Source organism: Electrophorus electricus, chromosome 1 (genome assembly GCF_041902795.1).
Source record: "Electrophorus electricus isolate QZ-2024a chromosome 1, ASM4190279v1, whole genome shotgun sequence".
In the NCBI taxonomy this organism is placed as follows: domain Eukaryota; kingdom Metazoa; phylum Chordata; class Actinopteri; order Gymnotiformes; family Gymnotidae; genus Electrophorus; species Electrophorus electricus.
In genome coordinates this window covers 33,013,998-33,034,956 of record NC_137497.1, presented here as the reverse complement: position 1 = coordinate 33,034,956, position 20,959 = coordinate 33,013,998, and the positions used below count along the sequence as shown (strand labels likewise).

The following is a 20,959-nucleotide window of genomic DNA, read 5'->3' as shown; positions in this document are numbered from 1 at the left end:
TAAAGATAGTAGTAGTCACTTGTAACTTCAATCTGGATATTACTGATGGTGAACACTTAGCTTGAACCAGTACCACTGAATCAAAATGGAGTCTCAGACTGGTGTTTACTAAGTGTACATGTAAACAGTGTTACATGTAGCCAGTCATTCCACAATAATTTTCCACATTAGCAATTAACCAGTGCAGTTAGCAGTTGAAGACACAATAGACATACATGATGGCTAGCTTTTTTGTTTACTAACTTTATTTTTCCCGAAAGGCACAGTAACATCCAGTAATGGGGAACTAGCGCCATCAAGTGTCCAGCTATGCAAACTGCCTTAAGGTGCAAATACACCACACACATTGACTAGTACTAGGAATCATTCTACAGCAGTTGAAAGTTACACGTTCCGACAGCTTTGAGAGAATATCTGTGGGAGAGTTCCTCGCATGCCTTGCATCAAGGATATGCTTTAAAGCTCTCACACCATCGTCATTAGAGATGACCGTGTACAAACTTCTAAAGCATATTGCAAAAAGTAAAGAGCTGGCATGTAGCGTTTGCTCTTTCAGGAGTTCAAGGATTTTTAGAAAATGTGAAGAGTCTCTTAACATGTGTAGGGAGGGACTGAGCAAGAGATTGAAAATGTCTGAGAAACTGGTATTTCATTTATGTTGGGTGTGACGGGCCGAGTGTCACAGGGGTTAAAATATATACACAAATGATAACAAGGGGCAAGTGTGTTGAGCTACAATGACGACAAGGAGGGCGTGGTTAAAAACACGGAAGGCATTCGCTGTGAAAACAGTCAACAAAGACGACTCCACAAGCACGCTGCGGGCATGCCACGTGATTGGATAGTGGGGCGTACAGTTACATTGGGGAGGAACAAGCATGTACTATAGGACGTTCAGGATTCTTTTCCTTATGAATTGTAGGCAGAAAATAGAAACGACTACAGCGACAATTATCTATAATAAGATTCTATGCGGAAACTGGGAGGTGTCCTGCTAAAATGGCATGATTAATGACTGTATCTGTGGATGGATGTCAGTGATGTTTTGCCTATAAAAGCTGTTATCAGAAAGCTGCGTGAGTGCTTTCAATTCTCCAGTAGGCGGTGTTCAGTAGGTCTGGGTATACTTATATTTGAATAAATCCACTAGCGCATTGACATGTAAATAGAGTAAACTGACCACCTTTATTAAAATGAGCATGTAACCTGAGACGTATGAAGAAATTATTTAATGGTCTTAAGCTCATCAGTAATGGGGCTTGTAGGTAAAAGATTTAGACCTTTGGTAGTATAGATCACTCCAAAGTTAGTTCCAAATAATTAGGAATTCAAATCCCTGGCTATGTTCAAGAGGCAGAACATGCAGGATGTTGTGTATAAACATTGTTCTGTGTGGTGATTAAGCTGGTTTATTTGGGGACTATAAAGCAATCTGATTCATTTTCATTATAAAAATACCACTCACAGTTGATTATGGAGTATCTAGGAGGGAAGAATTGACTTTTGAAGAATTGAAATCAAGCTGTGGCAAGTTCTCAAGTTTCATCAATAAGCAACTTAATATCAATGGCACAGTTTCTCTGGCATGACACCTACAGTACCATGGTCATGTATTAGGCCAGCAGCAAGCTTCAAAAAATAAAAACAAATCAAACATGCTGGTAGCAAATACTTGAAGTGCTGAGATGCAGGCTAAACTTGTGGCATTGTTTCTGGTGGCTGTATGGGTGAGCAATGTGCAACAGTGGCAGTAGTCACCTGCAGGCACCAGGAGACATGTGAAACAAATAAGACACAGGTGTTCATGGTTAATAATCAGGAGATTGGCAACAGAGCACATGTGGGATGCGTGTGTGTGTGTGTGTGTGTGTGTGTGTGTGTGTGTGTGTGTGTGTGTGTGTGTGTGTGTGTGTGTGTCAGTAGGCAAACTGACAATCACCAAGCTGCATGTCATCCAACTTGATGTGAAACCAGTGCCAACCATAATAAATCCCACTGTATGTGAAACCAGAATGGGGAGCATATGGCTATTTGAGACATATCTGTATATTTCACAGGTCACCTGATTTGTTACTTTCTCAGCTTATTGGTGCTGCCACAGGAACATGGGAGTGACATTTCATTGCAGCAGAACTGATATTAAGTCCCAAAGAACACCTTTAGCTACTGCTGAGATTAAACATTCTGGAAGTCTTTTAGATGGGGATGGTGATACTCAAGTCTAGTTACAGTTATTATTATATGGTATGATTTTACTTGGAGATGGGCATCTATTTTTAATTCATTATTGACTATAAAAATTAAACACCGATTGCTTATTATATGTTTTTAAACCCACAACTGGTACTATTTGACACTATTTAATGTGGAACATCTGTTTAATCTTTGTGGCTGTGTAGCAAAGTAATTCTTCTCGCCACTCAAAACAGAGCAATTTTGAATCAGAATGAAGTGTTTAGTTGTTTTTTAAATGCACACACAAGTGTATGTTCTACTGAGAAACATTTAAAAAATGAATATGGACTTAAAGTCAACTTCATCTTCACAACAGTAGATCTGTGAGTGAATTCTGATCAACTACTAGTTTTTTCCTGCTCTTTCCTAATGTTGGTTCTTCTAAAGTCTACCTAAGCCTCTAAAAATGGCAACATGATGTTGCCACAGTTTCTGAAATAGAGTAAATATTACCATTTTGGCCTTACTACTATGTAAAAGATAACACCCAACAGAGTGTCTTGTTGTATGACAATAAAAGATGTAAAGACAAAAAACACCATGAATGTCGAGATTAGCTGCTTCCAAGCATCCTGTCCCCATAGTTTCCCTGTTTCATGTCTTCATTTCATTTTCTCCATTCCTGTTCCGGTCCTTGTTTTGTTATTCACTGTTTCATTAATTACACCTGCTGTTAGGCTTATTTACCCTGTGTGTATATATACCCTGTGTTTTCTGTCTTGTGTTTGCTGGTCATTGTGAATCATTGCCTCTGTGTTCACTGCTCATAGTTGGACCTACTGAGCTTTGTTGAGTTTAGGTTGGCTGTGTTTTAACTGTGTTCTGTGTTGAACATTTCTATTTAGCCTGTTTAGTTATTTTCCTGGTATTCAAGTTTCACTTTTGTTTGATTTATCATGTATCCTGCGACTCTTCATGTTGGCTCTGTGAACCTGCAGTGTTATCACCTTGATTCTGGGTTTGCCCTTAATAAATCCTCTCAGTGTGTGTGTCCATCTCCCATTCCACCTCCATGTTACAATGAAGCAGAGTGATGTTTCCTCGGCCAAATCTATTTTATTCTTTGAATGGTTGTGGGAGTGTTTATTTTACTTATAGAATTATTTATAAGCTATGATGCAGCATGTATAAAAATTAATGCAAAAAGGGTTTTTTGGACATTTTTTATTTCTTCACAGATTAATATGAACAGCAAAATCAGTTTTTTTAAAAAACAAGTTCTCTACATCCATATGCATAAATTCAATTGTTGCTGTGTTTTTACTCTACAATGATGATTATAATAGTAATAATAAGAAAAAGAAAGGAAAATTGTAATTTTAAAGAAAGTACATCTAAGGTCATGTTCTTCTGTGGTTTTGCTTAAGTAAAAGCAACTTTTACCAGTTTTTTTTTTTTTTTTACTAAAGTATTTATTCCTTCACTTTAGTAAGGCACTTACATTCTTGTGCCACATCATACATCATCTTCCAGTTATTGTAGCCTTTATCTGCAGAACATGGTGTCGCACAGCATAGCTGTGGTTTACTCTCAGATTTTTCAAGCATCTGTTATCTGTCATCTGTCAGCTTGCAGATGCACAGGTCTCATGGGAAGGTAAGATGCATTTTCCTTCGTGCCCTATACAATTGGCCAAGCTGGAGTTTAGCAGTGATAACCATGGTTCTAGCTAGTATATAGTTTTTCTGCTTTTATTTTCTAAAAGAACATTTAACCGGAAACTACTGGATTACTGAAACCATCTCAGTGCTAAGGTATGGGTCCTGTGGTATATCCAGGAAGTTAGCATTTTACTTACAGTGAAAACTATAGGCCTACTTGTAAGTTTTAGGCTTTTGACTTTAGTCCGCATTTGAATGTCACCGGGCATCTATGCTAGCAGTAGAATAACTAAGAAATTTTAACCAGAAGTATCCGTAATTCGCGTTCTTGTGGCATTCTGACAAATTATGCATAATGCACAACAACCTGGTTTGATATCTTAGTGCATCCTTGCAAGTGATTACAGCATAAATAGGACATTTTGAGCTGCACAAGACTAGCTGTTGCATCTATAATTTGTACTAAAACTTTGCTTCATAATAAAATGTCAGGCATCTTTGAAGCCTCGAACAAATGAGCTTGATATTTCAGAGCTTTAAACCTTTTCTGCTCCACAGATGTAGGATGGCAGAGTTAATACATTAATTTTTCATCCTTCCTCAAGGTCTGGTAATTGGAGTCCCTATCAGTAGCCAACACACATATTACCCTCGATCTGTTCAAGAAGATCAGAGAAAGCAACACAACTGACAATGTGTTCTTCTCACCATTGAGCATCTCCTCAGCACTGGCTATGGTGTTACTAGGAGCTGGTGGCAACACTGCAGCCCAGATGTCTGAGGTCAGACCCGGAGCGTTAAGTTTAATCTCTGCAGCTGTGCATGATGCACAGCCTGGGAACTGACTCCAGTTAGTTAAAGCATTGAATGTATTACTGCATACTGATTGTATTAGGGCCTAAGAACAGATTCTCTATAAGCAGTACAGGTTGTAAATTTATATTGGGTTCTTAAATGTGAAGCATGACCTATTGCTTTTGAAAAAACCCAGTTTAATTTTCAGTTTCTTATAATATTTTAATAGTTTGATAAAGTATGTTCAGTCCAGATCATAAATGCATTTTAATAACTTATTTTCTACTCTAGTGAGTCTATATCAATTCTCTAAAACAAATTACCACTACAAATTGAAAGTGTACTTGTAATTTGACAATATAAATAATTTAACATAATATGATTTAATTTGCACAAGTTGGAAGTCACAAGAAATCTAGGATCAGTTGCTTTCAGCCTAACGAGAACTTTGACATGATAAACACCACCAAGTTCTCTGCGCTAACTTAAGAAAGGTTCTTCTTGTAGAATGAACAATAAAGACAAGATTATAATAAAAGATGAGTAAGGAGTGGCCAACTAGTTCCTGTGTAATCAGTCCTACACTGTGTGTTCTTGTCACTCTCAAATATGCAGTTGGATTTTACATAACAAATTTCAGGCTTTGTGTAAAATCCTCTAGTGTGATTTTCTGCCCACACATTTATTTTTGGAGGAGAATGTTTCTGTGTAACTGAACTGGAACTGAATATGATGGCTATGTCATTAATGTGAAATCTTTCAATCAGTATGTGGAAATAGGTCATTCCTAATTCTAGTAATCTGTATGATGCTGTAGGTTTTGGGCTTCAACAAACCAGTGAAGCCTATATCTGGTCACCCAGCAATGGCTCAACAGTCCCAGGAGGCCCATAAATCACTTAAGCTCTGGTTGAGGATCTCTGGAATATTCAAGGTTTGCTTGCAATTTTATTTGTGGATTGGCTAATATATTAAACAAGTAAGTAGAATATGAACAGTATGTTTTGTATTTGGTCTATACAGAATTGTAAGCAAGTGTTTGAATTGTACATGACATGGCTTTGAAAGTAAATACCTACAGTTCTAACCTCAGCAGGGAGTTTGTCTTTGTTATTTTTATTAACGTCTTCCAGCTTTATAACTTGGATTGTATCAATCCCTACTTAATCCCCCCACCTTCGTCTATCCTCTGCATTTGCCCAAAGCCAATGATAAAGACCTTAGTGGATTTGACAAGTTGTTAAGTGAACTGAACAAGGCTAGAGCTCCGTATACACTCAGCCTGGCCAACCATCTGTATGGAGAGAAATCTTATATGTTTCTGCAGGTAAGACCTTTGTTTACAGAGAAGTGGAAAATGCCTGGCTTGTGAATCTCTCTCTCTCTCTCTCTCTCTCTCTCTCTCTCTCTCTCTCTCTCTCTCTCTTTCTCTCTCTCTCTCATTTGTGAATCGCTCCTTCGTCCATTTCATTCCTCACGCAAATGGTATAAAACCCGCCATTATTTTTAACTTTCTAACAGATGTTTGTCAGTGAAAAGTCAAAATTAATTTTATATTAAATCATTTGATGAAAAAATCTGTGGTGTATCTGTATTAAACAAGACACAAGCATTTATCAGCATTTTTTAACCTGTCCTTTTACAATTTAGTGGCAGTATGTCAGAGTACAACCCAGTTACTGGATTGTTTTTCTTTTGTTGCAGAAATTTTTGCATGACACAAAAACTCATGCTGACCTGGAAAAGGTTGACTTCATATCAAATGCAGAGGCAGCTCCAGATTAATAAGTGGGTGGAGCAGCACACACACATGGTTGATACTACACACAAATAAATGCATTTATTGTTATGTGTGTTTATTGTATATTTATGTCTTCTTTGTGACCATAAATGAAACTGAGCATATTCCAAATTTCTTTAAAGTAGCTGGCTCCACATCTATCATTCCCCTTACAGCCTAATGAAGCTAGACACCAGTTAGCCCACTCGAGCCTTCAAGAAAATTGAAAACTTTTCAGCCATGGTATCGGTAACTGTTGCCTGAAATGTAGCTGCAACTACAACAATATAGCTCTGTTGTAGACATAGCAAAAACATCCCACACTCTACAGCCCTGAGTTGGGGCTCTACAGTGCTCTGTGTTTTTAATGTACACTGAAAACAAAAATGCTCAATATATAAAAGATCCAGGACCTGCTGGTTGTAGGATCTGTTGACAACTTGACCAGGCTAGACTTGGTGAATTCCATCTATTTCAAGGGCAACTGGGAGAATAAGTTCAAAGAGACGGCTACCGTGGAGCATCCATTTCATCTCAATAAGGTAACTGGCAAACAAGTGCCTCAAAAGTGCTGTGATTAACATATCCAAATGGAACGTGTAGTCCAGTCCTCTGATGGATGGTCTTTAATTAATCTGAATTCTCTGCAGTATTACAGGGAACATTCTACTATTTTTATACTCAAATAAGACCTTTAAAGACATTGAAAACCTTTGAAAGATAATGATGTGCTGCTACAGTAATTTGGAATCTGAATTTTCTTCAGTGGCTACATTTAAGTACGTCCATAATGATAATATTTGCAATGAATAATGATACCCCATTAATAATCCAACTAATAGCTCAATCAGAAAAGAATACATCCATGTAGCTTTCTCTGACTGAGACTATGCTGGGATCAGTGCTGATGCCTAGAAGTGCAGAATACATAAGCTCTATTTCAGACAACAAACATTGCAATAAACAATACCCTACAATAAGTACAAGAGTTTTAGTTAGTCACATAGGAGCAGGGTCAGTGGTCATTTAAATATTCCACAAATAGATGGGTCTTCAGTCTGCGTTTGAAGACTGCAAGGCACTCTCCTGTCCACACAACAAGAGGAAGTTCATTCCACCATCTAGGAGCCAGGACAGAGAATAGTCTCGATGCTTGGCTTCCATGAGACTTGAAGCATGGTATTTCAAGAAGAGCTGTATCTGAGGTTCAAAGTACTCGAGATATGGATTGGGCTTTGACAATTGACATCATGTATGGACATCATGTACCAGCCGGTTCATTTTTGGCATTGTAGGCAAGCATCAAAGTTTTCAATCTGATGTGGGCAGTTACTGGAAGCCAATGAAAGGAGCGCAGCAGTGGTGTGACGTGAACTTTGGAAGATTGAAGATCAGTCTTACTGCTGGATTCTGGACAAGTTGTAGAAGTCTGATGGTTCTTAGGGGAAGACCAGCAAGTAGTGAGTTGCAGCCTTCTACAGTTGTTGATCACCTGTCGTCCTAATTTAACAGTTCAGTAAGTGCTGATAAAAGGAAGAGTAGAAGGAATGTGATCCAGCGGACATGTAGTGAGATTGCTGGAAGTCAGGATTTGAAGAAATTCATCTGAGGAGAGAGGAGAAAAAGAAGCCAAAGAGTTGTAGGGGAATGAACACTGGTAGGAAGAGTAGGAACAGAGGAAAAGGACTGACAGATTGCTGCAACCTTCTTCTCAAAGGTGATGAAATCCTTAGGCATAATAGATGAGGAAGGAGCAGGAGGGGGAGGGTTAAGGAGAGAATAAGAAATTCTGAAGAGCTTGCATGGATCAGATCCTGATGATTAAAATTTTCCTCTGTAGTAGGATGACTTTGCAGATGTTACTTCCAGTGAGAACTTGGAAAGGAGAGACTGGTATGAGCTGAGCTCTGAAACTAGGAGAGTTTTCCTCTACCACCACGCTACAGTACATAGTTCTCTCCTGTGGCAGTGGAGTATTTCTGTTAGCCAGGGGGCAGATGGGGAAGGTCTTGGAGGTCTGTAGGAGAGAGAGCACAGACGATTCTTCGATGAGAGTGTTGAAAGGAAAGTATTGTAAAGTATTCAGAGAGAGGAATTGAGATCAGGAGGATGTCAAGCTTGTCAATGAAGTTATCTAGGGAACCTGGAGGGCAGTAGACGACAATGATGCGAATGTTGGTAGTGAAAGACACTGTAATGGCATAAAATTCAAAAGAAAAGATGGAAAAAGCAGAGAATGAAAGTGAAAGGAAATGCCACTTTCAAGACACTAGTAAACCTGAGCCACCACCCCTGCCAAGACACCTCAGAGAATGTGTGAATGAAAAGGCAGATGACGGGGCACCTGGAGTCCCTGAGTTCTCAGGGGTGATCCAGGTCTCTTTTAGAGTCAGGAAGCATAGCAAGTGGAGGGATGCTAGGGCTAAGATGATGTCAGCCTTCTGGACAGCAGATTGGCAATTCCAGAGCCCTCCTGCCACCATAATCTGTGATTGCGCTGAACGTTGGGAATAAATGAGGTTGCTGATATTGCGCCGTCTACGATGATAATGGTGTCTAGGAGGTTTGTTGGGTATGTAGGCAGGAATTGCAAGACGCATTTCAGATAGGGAAGATGCTAGGTTTGTGGGTGTATGTGATGAAAGTTTGAGAAAATGTAAGAAAAAAGATATTTAGAAGAGTTTGAGAGATCTGGTCGCAGCATAGATGAAGAACTAAATGAAAATCACTACAAAAGCCTTCTACAGGTGTTGGCCACCTGTCGTCCTAATTTAACAGTGCAGTAAGTGTTGAATCCCCCCCACAATTCACATCTAAAGTTAAGGCAAAACTATATCTGCAGCAAGTAATTATAGCTAACAGTAAACAAGTAACTAGGTTCAAACAAGAAGCCTTGAATTAACAGAGTCTAAGGCAAAGTTAGTATGCTCAGCCTACCTTAACCAACCAGAAAAAATGTTCCAGCATTTAAAATAAATAAATACTAATAATAAATAAATATATAATAGTGTTTTTTATTCATGAAGAGCCCTTTTCATATTCAAGGTAGCTCCAAAGAGCATAAAACAAAACACTTTGTAGAGATGCGGCAAACAGTAAAAAATTTAATAAAAATTTTAAAAAGTGCTAAATTTTTAGTGATTTTTGTGCTCAATAGAGAAAATATTGAAGGCTAATGGACTTGTTGAAAGCTTGACCAGAGCAAGGTGCTAGCATCATGAAGCTAATGGTTTTGATTCACAGTGAGCATATATACTTCATACTAAATAGCAGAGAGACAATGCAGCATGTAACATATATAGGGGCTACAGAGTTGGACGTGCCAGTCAATCTGATGAATCAGAGTGCTTTCATTGTCAACAAGTCAAACTTGCTTTTTTAATGCTCAATATAGGAAATATAAAAGACTGTATGACTAGAGGAGTTGTTGGGGAGGGTGGGGGGTTAAACAGAACTGAATGTGCAGGATAGTCCAAGGAAGTATCAACAAGTATCTGACATGTTTGAATGCACGCTTATTCTTTACTTTTGATTACAAGCAGAATGCAAATAATCCAGTGAAGATGATGTATCTGAAGGAGACGTTGCCACTGGGCTTTATTCCTGATATGGAGTGCCAGATTCTGGAGATGCCATATGTTGGAAAAGAACTGAGTATGCTCATCGTCCTGCCTAATGAGAGCAGACGAAACGACTGGGCTGGAGAAGGTAACTGGGAATCACACAAACAGGGTCAATGGATGAAAAACAACTTAATTTACATATAATGGGCAGTTGCGAGGGAAAAGGCAAACATTCATATTAAACTCATAGCTGCAAAGTCATTTGAAACTGACAGTTTGCTTTTTTTCTCAGCTGGAACAGGAACTCACTTATGAGAATTTCATGGAGTGGATGCGGCCTGATATGATGGACGTGGTGGAGGTTCAGGTGGCAGTGCCCCGCTTCAAACTGTCAGAGACCTATGACATGAAGAACCTGCTGGTCAGCATGGGCATGGCAGATGCCTTCGACCCCCGCAGGAGCGATTTCTCCCTCATGTCCCCCTGCGATGACCTGGTGCTGTCCAAGGTGGTGCACAAGTCCTTTGTGGAGGTGAACGAGGAAGGGACAGAAGCAGCAGCAGCTACAGCAGCCGTGTTGGTGGATTGTATACTTCCTCTGGCAAGCTTCGTAGCAGACCACCCCTTCCTCTTCTTCATCCAGCACAAACCAACACACACCATTCTCTTCAGTGGATGATGCTGCTCACCGGAAACTGCTGCAGGCTTTAAATATGTGAGTGCAGTTGGCACTTTGAGTGAGTTGTTAGACAGCAATTATTGATTGGAAAGAGAGTGTTGGTTACCAGGGAGCTTCCATTTCATCTCAGTGAGGTAACTGACAACCAAGTGCCTCAAAATATATATGTATATGTGTGTGTGGGTGTGTGTGTGTGTGTGTGTGTGTGTGTATATAATGTGTATATATGTATGTGTGTTTTTATTCTATGCCTTTTATTTTTTACCAAATAGACTTGGTAACAGCATTTAATTTGCAGTAATTCATACAAAAATGAAAGCTACCATCAAAGAGAAATTTCTTTTACATCTGATTGATTCTGATTCTGCATCCATAAACAAAGAATAGAAAATATTTAATTATTTGATGGATTATTTACTGGTGCATTTATTTACTTTCCTATGTCCTATTGTATCCTTTTGTTACTTGCAGGGGGACTTGAAGTCCTGTATAATGTACATAATTCCAGAGTAGGGCAGAGGCTCTAATGTTTCTGTTCTTATTTCTAAAAGCTTCAGCTGAGGGCCAAGTTAGAATAGACACATCGACCTGCTTCCTGTGCTCAGACCATCACTGGACCAGCAACTGGTATAGTCTGAATGTTATTTGCATTTGTCTGCATGCATTTGTAAGACCTTTCTACTCTGCCTCATTCTCTATTGCTTATCTCTTCTTTTCCTCCCACTATTTTCTCTACCTTTTCCTACTCTAGAGCAGTTAGAAACACAGGCCTCTTAGTTATTATTACTATTAGTTACTTTTTGTGTATGTCTTCATGTCCAAAAATCCTGTTGATTTCTGGATGAATATTGACTGGAAGGTCTAAACATGCTGTTTATTTGATGAATGTTGGCTGGCGGATGTAATTCTGCTGCTTATGGGATAAATATTGACTGGCAGGTGTAATCCTGGATGATTGTTTGTGGGAATGTGTAGCGAGTTGGCATGGCAGGGGCATTCCTGCATCATGTGTTAATTCTGCATCCTGTGTCCTGTCTCCATTTCTCAGTCATTACCAGAGCAGACTGTTCTTCATGTGTTGGAACAGTGCTTTCATCAATGGGGAGAATATATGAATATATTTATGAATATTAAATGTCCACAAATAAATGAATTTATACCTTTTATAGTGACTGCAGTCTTTCTTTGCCTCTTGCCATTATATTCAATATAATTTATTTTTTTCTCACTCCATAGCACTCTATAGCATAGCTTCAGTACTAATCTTACCGAAAATGGAGGGTTTATCTTGAAATTCATGCTTAGAGAGTGTTATCTATCTAGCGATCATTGTGCAATGTGGCATTATCTCATTCAGCAGCTGCTATACCCCCAGTGCATTCAGTGTGGCCTGCCATGGAGGTTTTTGTTCAGGTCTATATCACTGTGTAAACACGGGACCACGGCTCGACAGCAGGCAATAGTAGTTACCGAAATCTTCAGCCTGGATATTACTGATGGTCAGAGTGAACACTCTGCTAGAACAGAGTGCCACTGAATCGAGATGGAGTCCCAGAATGGCCTGTACTAACCCTGTATTTAAGCATCTTAGGAATCTTTCCAGGTTTTTGATAGTACAGATTGTCCTGAAGAAACTGTTGCTACTGAAGGAGTCTGTTTCACGGTAATGTCTTTCCTGGAGTCTAAATGGAAAAATTATATTATTTCAATAAAAAAAAAATAATTATGCCCTAATATACATCCGACCACATTCCTTCCTCAAAGATGATGTTTCCTCACTGTCCTTCCACTTTTTAATAATGCGTTGGACAGTTCTTAACCTGATTTTAGTAGTCTCAACAATCTCCTTAGATGTTTTCTCTGCTTGATGCATGCCAATAATTTGACCCTTCTGAAACAGATTAACATCTTTTAACGACCACAGGATGTGTCTTTCGACATGGTTGTTTAACAAATGAGAAGCTACTCACTGTATCAGTGAGGGTTAAATAACTTGTTGCCAGCTGAAACATAATTATCCATGCAGTAATTATCCAATGGGAGGCTCTTACCTATTTGCTTAGTTAAATCCAGGTTGTGACCTTTTTTTTGGCCAGGGCAATGTATAATTGTATTATTTTTCGGTCTCAGCAGTGAAACAGGGTGCTGCATGAAGGGGTTTTAAATCCAGAAAAAAACAACAAAAAACTCCCAGTTGGATTGAACTGGTTTGTCTCACTTTTCAATAAACATTTTTCAATAGACATTTTGTGGTGGCTCTGTGTGAGTCCCTCTGATTCTGGCTTTGGCAAATTGCTGAAAAAGTAAATATAATGTTCACATATATGTAGGCTGCCGTTAACCATGTTTCATGTGAGCAGTTGCCACGCAGACACTTGTCGACACCCTGGTGCCGTTCCCATGTATTTTTAGTTATTCCTTGTTGATAGCAGTAGGTCGATTTGGAATATATCATGCAGCAAACAAAGAACAACATTTTTAAAAAGTTATCTTTTTTTCATTTATAACTTGCTAAACAAGAGCTCCTGCCTCCCCCGAATACACCTGTTCCTTTGTGATAAAGATTCTGATGCGTTTGTGATATGTTACGCCAATTGTGTAATGTGCAAATTGCTCAGTTGTCCGAACTTGAAACCAAATTTCCCCTTGGGGACAATAAAGTATTAGTAAGTATTTTGTCTTTAAATATAAGCAAATAGGAGACTTTTATTCGTTACAAGATAATATATTTTTAATTTCATAATATTTCCACTGTTGTTCCATGGTGTTGCACTGTGTGACAATGCCAGGAAACACCAGTATGTGCACGTACTTGTTGTAGGATCATAATATGAAAATTAAACATGAAAGTTTCATTGAAAGTAAGTTTGTGAAATGAAGCAAATGGGACACTTATTTTTTTAAGATAATTTATTTTCATTTTCATATCATTTCCATTGTTGTGCAGCATTAAACAGCATGGTGTTATACTATGTGATGTTCTGGGGTAGATTTAATTCTTGGCAATTGTGTCTGAAATCCACTTGGTGAAAATACAGACCTGGTTGAGGAATGTGAAGATAAAAAAAATATAGTTAGCATTTATGAAGAAACTTCTTTCAGTCTTAGACTTCTATTTTAGAGTGAGTTATTTTAAGACCTGTATTTTAGATAATGAAATGAACAAATCACATGCAACCTAAGTAACACTATAACCTTTTTTGTAACTATGAAAGACTGTATTGACTAGTTTCTTTACATGAACAAAAAGAAATATGCCATATTTGCTGTGTATCATGTCTGATCATACTGCAGCAGACAGCATTTGATTTTACCTTGGTATAGACACCAGGGTTGTCCTTCTCAGCACAGCCATAGCCCCAGGAGACAATACCCTGCAACACCTTGTTACACACCACAGGGCCACCAGAGTCACCCTGAGGGAAGGAGAGAGAGAGAGAGAGAGAGAGAGAGAGAGAGAGAGACTGTTATCCAGTGTAGAAAGCCCTATAATCCATCATAAATAAGGTTCTGGTTGGAAGATGAGAGGTCATTGTGCTGCTATAGGATTCCAGGGTACCTGACAGGAGTCTTTGCCTCCTTCCAAGTAGCCAGCACAGAACATAGAGTTAGTGATCATTCCTGGGTAGGAGTTATTGCAGTCCTCCTCGGAGAGAATGGGGACCTGCAGACACTGTAGTTTGTTTTTGTCTGCAGCTGTAATCAGATGAAAGTAGGTAAACACCAGGAAGAAATTATATTATTACAATCAGATTTCATTTCACAGTTATAGCATATTAGATTACTTAAGCAACTGGGTAATTGTTTTAATTTCACTGACTACCAGTAAATGTTCCAGAGTGAAGCACACTGAGGCCTGTACTTACTGGGGCTCATGGTGTTCCCCCAGCCGGACACTGTGCACATGGTGCCGGCAGGGGGGCAGGACGTTGGCAGTGCCACCGGTTGTACAAACTCATTCAGGGAGGCAGGTTTGCTCAGCTTGATCAGCATGATGTCATTGTCAATGTTCCAAGAGTTATAATTGGGGTTTCTAATGACCAAGGAAGAGGAGATGAACTGCTCTGTGCCTTCATTTAGCTTGATGTTGTGCTCACCCAGACGCACCTCAATACGGCTGTGGGGGGGGGGGAAAGGGCATTAGATTCCTACCTTTATAATGTTCCATAATGACTACTATATAAGTCATGAGTTAATTCACTTACGATTCGTAGCAGTGGGCAGCAGACACAACCCATTCCGCGTTGATCAGAGAACCACCACAGAAGTGATAGCCCATGTTCAGAGACACTTGCCAGGGCTGGGAGTTGGGGGTACACTCATGGCCACCAACAATCTTGTCATCGTCCAGAGCAACTGCACAGAAATTAGCATATGTCAGAGAAGATTCAGTACAGTTGTAGGTCAGAACAGAGAAGTTCAGTATGTTTTACTGCTGCATAACTCAGGGCTTTTGAGTCTGTGAAGTTCATACTTACAAGCAGCTCCTACAAGCAAAAGCAAAACTAGAGACCTCATGATTCCTGTGTGATCACTTTGGATGAGAAACCCATATTTATACAGACCAGCAGTCCCATATTCACCAATCAATGTACAGCACCTAAAAATAAACTCTGATAATCTACACTGTGAATGAATAATGCACCATTTTTGATAAACTCAGTATAGAGTGTAATAATACAAATGCTTAAAATAAAGTAAAACTAAACCAGTTCTTAAATTCTTACGTTTATTGTCACTTTAAAATTAGGAAATTTTTGAAGTAAAAAAAAAAAAACGTGATGGAATTAGCAAATTCAAGCTGTAGCTCTGATACCTTTTAATCTCAAAACCTTTAGCAGAGTTGTAGATAATCTTTCATTTTAACTTGAAGCAGTTTGTGTGTGTCTAGAGGGAGAGGTTGGGTGGGGGTGGTGGTTTAAAGGTTGAAGTTAGTTTGAAATTTTTATTTAGAAGTAGACTTTTCAGGTAGAGAATTTGACTATTACATTTTTTTTTCCAGATGCGTTTGTCTTATTACATTAATAAATACATCTAGTTTAACATAACTGTTCAAGCTGAACAGTTAATCAAGCTGAACATTTTTAAAAAGTAGTTTAATAGTGTCAGCAACAGTCTTTGAAACAGTGCTTACACTTAATCGTTGTAATTATTTCCATTAATGTATGGAATTGCTCACATTGGGTGAGCAACTGAAACATCATATCTGTTGTTGTCATTCCTGTTTGTACTCATGGACAAAAGAGAAGTGAATATATTTGATTCAGAAATCAAATATGAGTGTAATTTGTCATGACTGCTCATGCGGAGATACAGGAAAATACTGCAACTTTTTTCGTGGGAAAGATGACATTTCATTAATAAAAAGTAAATATGTCATTTTTAAAAATATATTATCAGGCAAAAATGACTGGGGAAATGTCCTCAATGACATGCTGACCATGGATATGGCCTTGGGTAGGTTTTTTTATCTGGAAGCTTTTCATTTGCTTAGCAGCTGCGTGAGTCTCACCCTCTGCCTCTGTCTGTTCCTAGGAACAGGATATTTCAGACAGAGGTCCTTCATCAGCTGTACAAGCAAGCACTTTGCATGTGTAATGTGGCAGTATAGATGTGAGACGTGCCAGTTCAAAATGATAGAAACATCCAAGTGAATAAGTATGAAGCCTTGAAGAAATACCTAGAAAAGGAAATAGAGAGAATGTGGAAATAGAGAGAATAGAGAGAAAGTTAATGCCAAGGTTTATCCAGTAGGGATAGGTGCACTTGAGCCCTAAGCTGGTGGAGTGACTCCAACAGATCCAAGGAATGACAACATCAATCTCAGCCCATCTCATGTCATCCTGTTCTGCCTTTTAAAAGCCACTTTGTTTTACTATGTCTGTCAGCCATTGCATGTTACACTGGCTTTCTTTCGTTCTCTTTAGTGCACTTATGTTTGGTTTAATTTCTGTTCGTTTCATTAAAGTTTTCAGTCAGAGACTCATGTTTGCCTCCTTCTTTCCTGAATGTTCTATGTCAGTGACAGAATGATAGACCCCTTCAGGAAGCAGGGTTCTCTGTTTTGTTTTCTTTTTGCCGTTTATATTTCTACTATTTGCATGGTGTGTTGTCTTCTCTTTCTCTTTTCCAGTGGCCGGGCCAACATAGGATTGGTGATACTTGGAGCTTGCCTGAGACATGTTTTGCCCTGGAGCTCTCTGCAGAGCCAGGAAGCCCCCAGATTTCACCCAGGAGGCATTTTTATTCCCATTGAGCATTTTTGCCATTTCCTACTCATGTCAGGAGTCTTGGTCCAGCTCTCTCGTTTGAGGCAGCAAGGGAACTGTGATGTGTTCCATCAGAGGGTGGGAAGCCCCAGCATATGCCTTCAAGAGGCTGCCCCAGAGGACCTAGGACACAGTGTCTGGAACCAACTCGGCTCCAGGAAGAGGGGTCAACCCTGGAATTTTTGGGGAGGGAGGCTAGGAGACCCTGGGCCCCGATCTCCAGGGACTGACTGGCCCACTCCTGACCACTACATGGGCAGGCTGGTTGGTCTGGAGGCAGCCCAAGGGTTGCGCCACCTTAGCTGGTCAACTTGGAGGCCACATGGTGTCCACATCCCCCTTTGCTTTGCAACCCCCCCCCCCCCCCCCCAGCTTTGCCAAGACCCCACAAGTGGCCTCCATCATACGGCACTGACTTTGTTTATAGTTTGGCCTTATGATTTACATGACTGTTTCGGGTTGTTGACCCACTTACATGCATTTTTGCTTCATTCTCTGCACCACACATGTTCCATTATGTCATTATGCTCTGCCTTTTATAAGTCACTTTGTGTTATTATAACTTTGTCAGTCATAGTATGTTGCATTAGCTTTCTTTTGTGAAGTAAGGCAACAAACAGGTGATATAATATTCAAACATACTATTCTTGTGTATTTATGCACAGAAGTAAGTCTTTTTGCCATTCCCACACTGATTGTGATATTTCTATATGTGGTGCATCCACTGGTAGCACAACTCGTTAATTATTTGATTCGTTGCTTGTGTAGTGTAGCTTACATGTGTAAAACCTCAATATCAGTACATACTTAGAGGCATGTAGCAATATTAGAAGAGGAAATAACTGGATTCCCACTGCAGCTAATTTTCAAATGTGTTGTCAGTTTTACTTAGATGTATAGACATAGAGAAAGAGGTGAAATAGTCCAGGGATAGCGATTTTGATTTTTTTTTAAAAACGAAACTTTTTCAACATGAATGCTATTGGTTATACACATTTAATACTATGTCTCCTTATTATCTCAATGAAGAATTTGAGATTAAGCCTTTTCTTTAATTGACCTATTTCCCTCAATGGTTTGGTGCCTTTGCATATAATACAGCTTAGTGTATCATTAACTATTGTGCTCATGTTGTTTAAACCCTTTTAATTTAGATAGGTATTTTTCTAATAGAACATACAACATTTGTATGTATAAGATTTGTTCCTTTATGCTGTATCTTTATAGTCTATACTGTCCTAATTTGTGATTGTTGGTCTGGTGACTCTGTTATATATCTACATGCCCTTATATATACATCTGTTCAGACATGGTTTCTTGCATGAGGAGGACTGTACAGATTGAAACATAGCATCTGAGATACTTCAATAAAAAGGGAGCTTTAAGTACAGTTTGTGGAAATTTATTATGTATATTATTTAGTGCCTACTTCGGTGCCCTGCAACCAGGCCAGACAATGCCAGGATGAGAACACACTATTTGTGATCTTTATATGACAATAAACCTTAAAGTTTCATTAAAAGTTTGCTAAATGAAGCAAATGAGAGTCGTTTATTCATTTAAAGATACAACATAATTTATTTTCATTTTCATATCATTTCCACTGTTGTTCAGCATTACACAGCATGGTGTTGCTCTGTGTGACAATGCCAGGCAATGCCAGTATGTGCAAGCACTTGTTCTAGGATCATAATATGAAAATTAAACATGAAAGTTTCACTTAAAGTAAGTTTACTAAATGAAGCAAATGAGACTCTTATTTTTTTTAAAGATAATTTATTTCCATTTTCATATCATTTCCATTGTTTTGCAGCATTAAACAGCATGGTGTTATGCTGTGTGATGTTCTGAGGTAGATTTAATTCATGGCAATTGTGTCTGAAATCCACTTGGTGAAAATACAGACCTGGTTGAGGAATGTGAAGATAAAAAAAATATAGTTAGCATTTATGAAGAAACTTCTTTCAGTCTTAGACTTCTATTTTAGAGTGAGTTATTTTAAGACCTGTATTTTAGATAATGAAATGAACAAATCACATGCAACCTAAGTAACACTATAACCTTTTTTGTAACTATGAAAGACTGTATTGACTAGTTTCTTTACATGAACAAAAAGAAATATGGCATATTTGCTGTGTATCATGTCTGATCATACTGCAGCAGACAGCATTTGATTTTACCTTGGTATAGACACCAGGGCTGTCCTTCTCAGCACAGCCATAGCCCCAGGAGACAATACCCTGCAACACCTTGTTACACACCACAGGGCCACCAGAGTCACCCTGAGGGAAGGAGAGAGAGAGAGAGAGAGAGACTGTTATCCAATGTAGAAAGCCCTATAATCCATCATAAATAAGGTTCTGGTTGGAAGATGAGAGGTCATTGTGCTGCTATAGGATTCCAGGGTACCTGACAGGAGTCTTTGCCTCCTTCCAAGTAGCCAGCACAGAACATAGAGTTAGTGATCATGTCTGGGTAGGAGTTATTGCAGTCCTCCTCAGAGAGAATGGGGACCTGCAGACACTGTAGTTTGTTTTTGTCTGCAGCTGTAATCAGATGAAAGTAGGTAAACACCAGGAAGAAATTATATTACTACAATCAGATTTCATTTCACAGTTATAGCATATTAGATTACTTAAGCAACTGGGTAATTGTTTTAATTTCACTGACTACCAGTAAATGTTCCAGGGTGAAGCGCACTGAGGCCTGTACTTACTGGGGCTCATGGTGTTCCCCCAGCCGGACACTGTGCACATGGTGCCGGCAGGGGGGCAGGACGTTGGCAGTGCCACCGGTTGTACAAACTCATTCAGGGAGGCAGGTTTGCTCAGCTTGATCAGCATGATGTCATTGTCAATGTTCCAAGAGTTATAATTGGGGTTTCTAATGACCAAGGAAGATGAGATGAACTGCTCTGTGCCTTCATTTAGCTTGATGTTGTGCTCACCCAGACGCACCTCAATACGGCTGTAGGGGGGGGAAAAGGGCATTAGATTCCTACCTTTATAATGTTCCATAATGACTACTATATAAGTCATGAGTTAATTCACTTACGATTGGTAGCAGTGGGCAGCAGACACAACCCATTCCGCGTTGATCAGAGAACCACCACAGAAGTGATAGCCCACGTTCAGAGACACTTGCCAGGGCTGGGAGTTGGGGGTACACTCATGGCCACCAACAATCTTGTCATCGTCCAGAGCAACTGCACAGAAATTAGCATATGTCAGAGAAGATTCAGTACAGTTGTAGGTCAGAACAGATTCAGTATGGTTGTATAGCAAAGGAGATTCAGTATGTCTCTATGTGAAATATCAGAGAGATTCCATATGTTTTCGGGTTTGAAGTTCATACTTACAAACAGCTCCTACAAGCAAAAGCAAAACCAAAGACCTCATGATTCTTGTGTGATCACGTTGGATGAGAATCCCATTTTTCAACCATATTTATACAGACCAGCAGTCCCATATTCACCAATCAACAGTCAGTACCTAAAAATAATCTGAACTCTGATAAAATATACTGTAAATGAATAATTCACTGTTTTTGCCAGTATTCATTGGAAAGCCATAAATATGTTTACCTCATATAGTCAATTTAATTCAGTCTTATTATATATCAGTCTTATATACATGTATGTGTAATGCATAAAGTGTAAATATAAAGTGTTGATTATGTATCAGACAAAACAAGTGGCTATATTCGATAATTGTTCATATGTAAAATGCCTATCAAATGACCAGAGAGAATGAGGTTGAGTATTAATTATGCAATTTTACTCAATTCTCATGCACAACACTATGATTTAAGATTTGTTGCTTATCGTAATCTAAAATTCAATATTATGCATCTCTTCTTTCATCAGATTAGCCTATCAAAACCTTTCCAGTTATAAATAAATAAATAAGTAGAAATAAGAAAAACTGAACCATATTTCCTGGGAAATCCAATCATGTTCATGAATAGAACTTCTAACAATATATTTTTATGGTTAAAACAGTTTTCATGGATAAAACAGATGCTGAAATCATTTTCAC

At 38.9% G+C, this 20,959-nt stretch overlaps 2 protein-coding genes and 1 pseudogene across 3 annotated transcripts; 1 reads left to right on the top strand and 2 right to left on the bottom strand.

Moving 5' to 3' along the window:
- The first annotated feature begins 3,810 nt into the window (after nt 1-3,810).
- On the top strand, nt 3,811-11,063 carry LOC113571912 (leukocyte elastase inhibitor-like; annotated as a pseudogene). Its single transcript, XR_014125768.1, has 8 exons — nt 3,811-3,831; nt 4,457-4,618; nt 5,449-5,519; nt 5,784-5,958; nt 6,336-6,444; nt 6,816-6,953; nt 9,954-10,119; nt 10,267-11,063. The product of XR_014125768.1 is annotated as a leukocyte elastase inhibitor-like (transcript).
- A 2,492-nt stretch (nt 11,064-13,555) lies between these two features.
- LOC113571911 (trypsin-2-like) lies at nt 13,556-15,177 on the bottom strand. The gene is made up of 6 exons (XM_035526105.2): nt 15,132-15,177; nt 14,859-15,009; nt 14,520-14,770; nt 14,213-14,349; nt 13,968-14,069; nt 13,556-13,693 (listed from the first exon to the last, which is right to left on the bottom strand). Exons 1-6 carry the CDS (start codon nt 15,169-15,171, stop codon nt 13,646-13,648), a joined length of 729 nt encoding a protein of 242 aa, XP_035381998.1. The 5' UTR covers nt 15,172-15,177; the 3' UTR covers nt 13,556-13,645.
- A 3,496-nt stretch (nt 15,178-18,673) lies between these two features.
- LOC118241362 (trypsin-2-like) lies at nt 18,674-20,339 on the bottom strand. Its single transcript, XM_081715977.1, has 6 exons — nt 20,281-20,339; nt 19,977-20,127; nt 19,639-19,889; nt 19,332-19,468; nt 19,103-19,204; nt 18,674-18,828 (listed from the first exon to the last, which is right to left on the bottom strand). The coding sequence occupies exons 1-6, from the start codon at nt 20,318-20,320 to the stop codon at nt 18,781-18,783; spliced, it is 729 nt and encodes a 242-aa protein (XP_081572103.1). The 5' UTR covers nt 20,321-20,339; the 3' UTR covers nt 18,674-18,780.
- Between the last annotated feature and the right edge of the window lie 620 nt (nt 20,340-20,959).

Coding starts and splice junctions, on each gene's coding strand:
- LOC113571911 (XM_035526105.2), bottom strand. CDS start 15,171: ATGAGGTCTCTAGTTTTGCTTTTGCTTGTAGGAGCTGCTT. Junction 15,010..15,131: donor TTTGCTTGTAGGAGCTGCTT/GTAAGTATGAAC, acceptor ATTTCTGTGCAG/TTGCTCTGGACGATGACAAG. Junction 13,694..13,967: donor ACCCTGGTGTCTATACCAAG/GTAAAATCAAAT, acceptor TTCCTCAACCAG/GTCTGTATTTTCACCAAGTG.
- LOC118241362 (XM_081715977.1), bottom strand. CDS start 20,320: ATGAGGTCTTTGGTTTTGCTTTTGCTTGTAGGAGCTGTTT. Junction 20,128..20,280: donor TTTGCTTGTAGGAGCTGTTT/GTAAGTATGAAC, acceptor ATTTCTGTGCAG/TTGCTCTGGACGATGACAAG. Junction 19,890..19,976: donor GCTGCCCACTGCTACCAATC/GTAAGTGAATTA, acceptor CCCCCCCTACAG/CCGTATTGAGGTGCGTCTGG.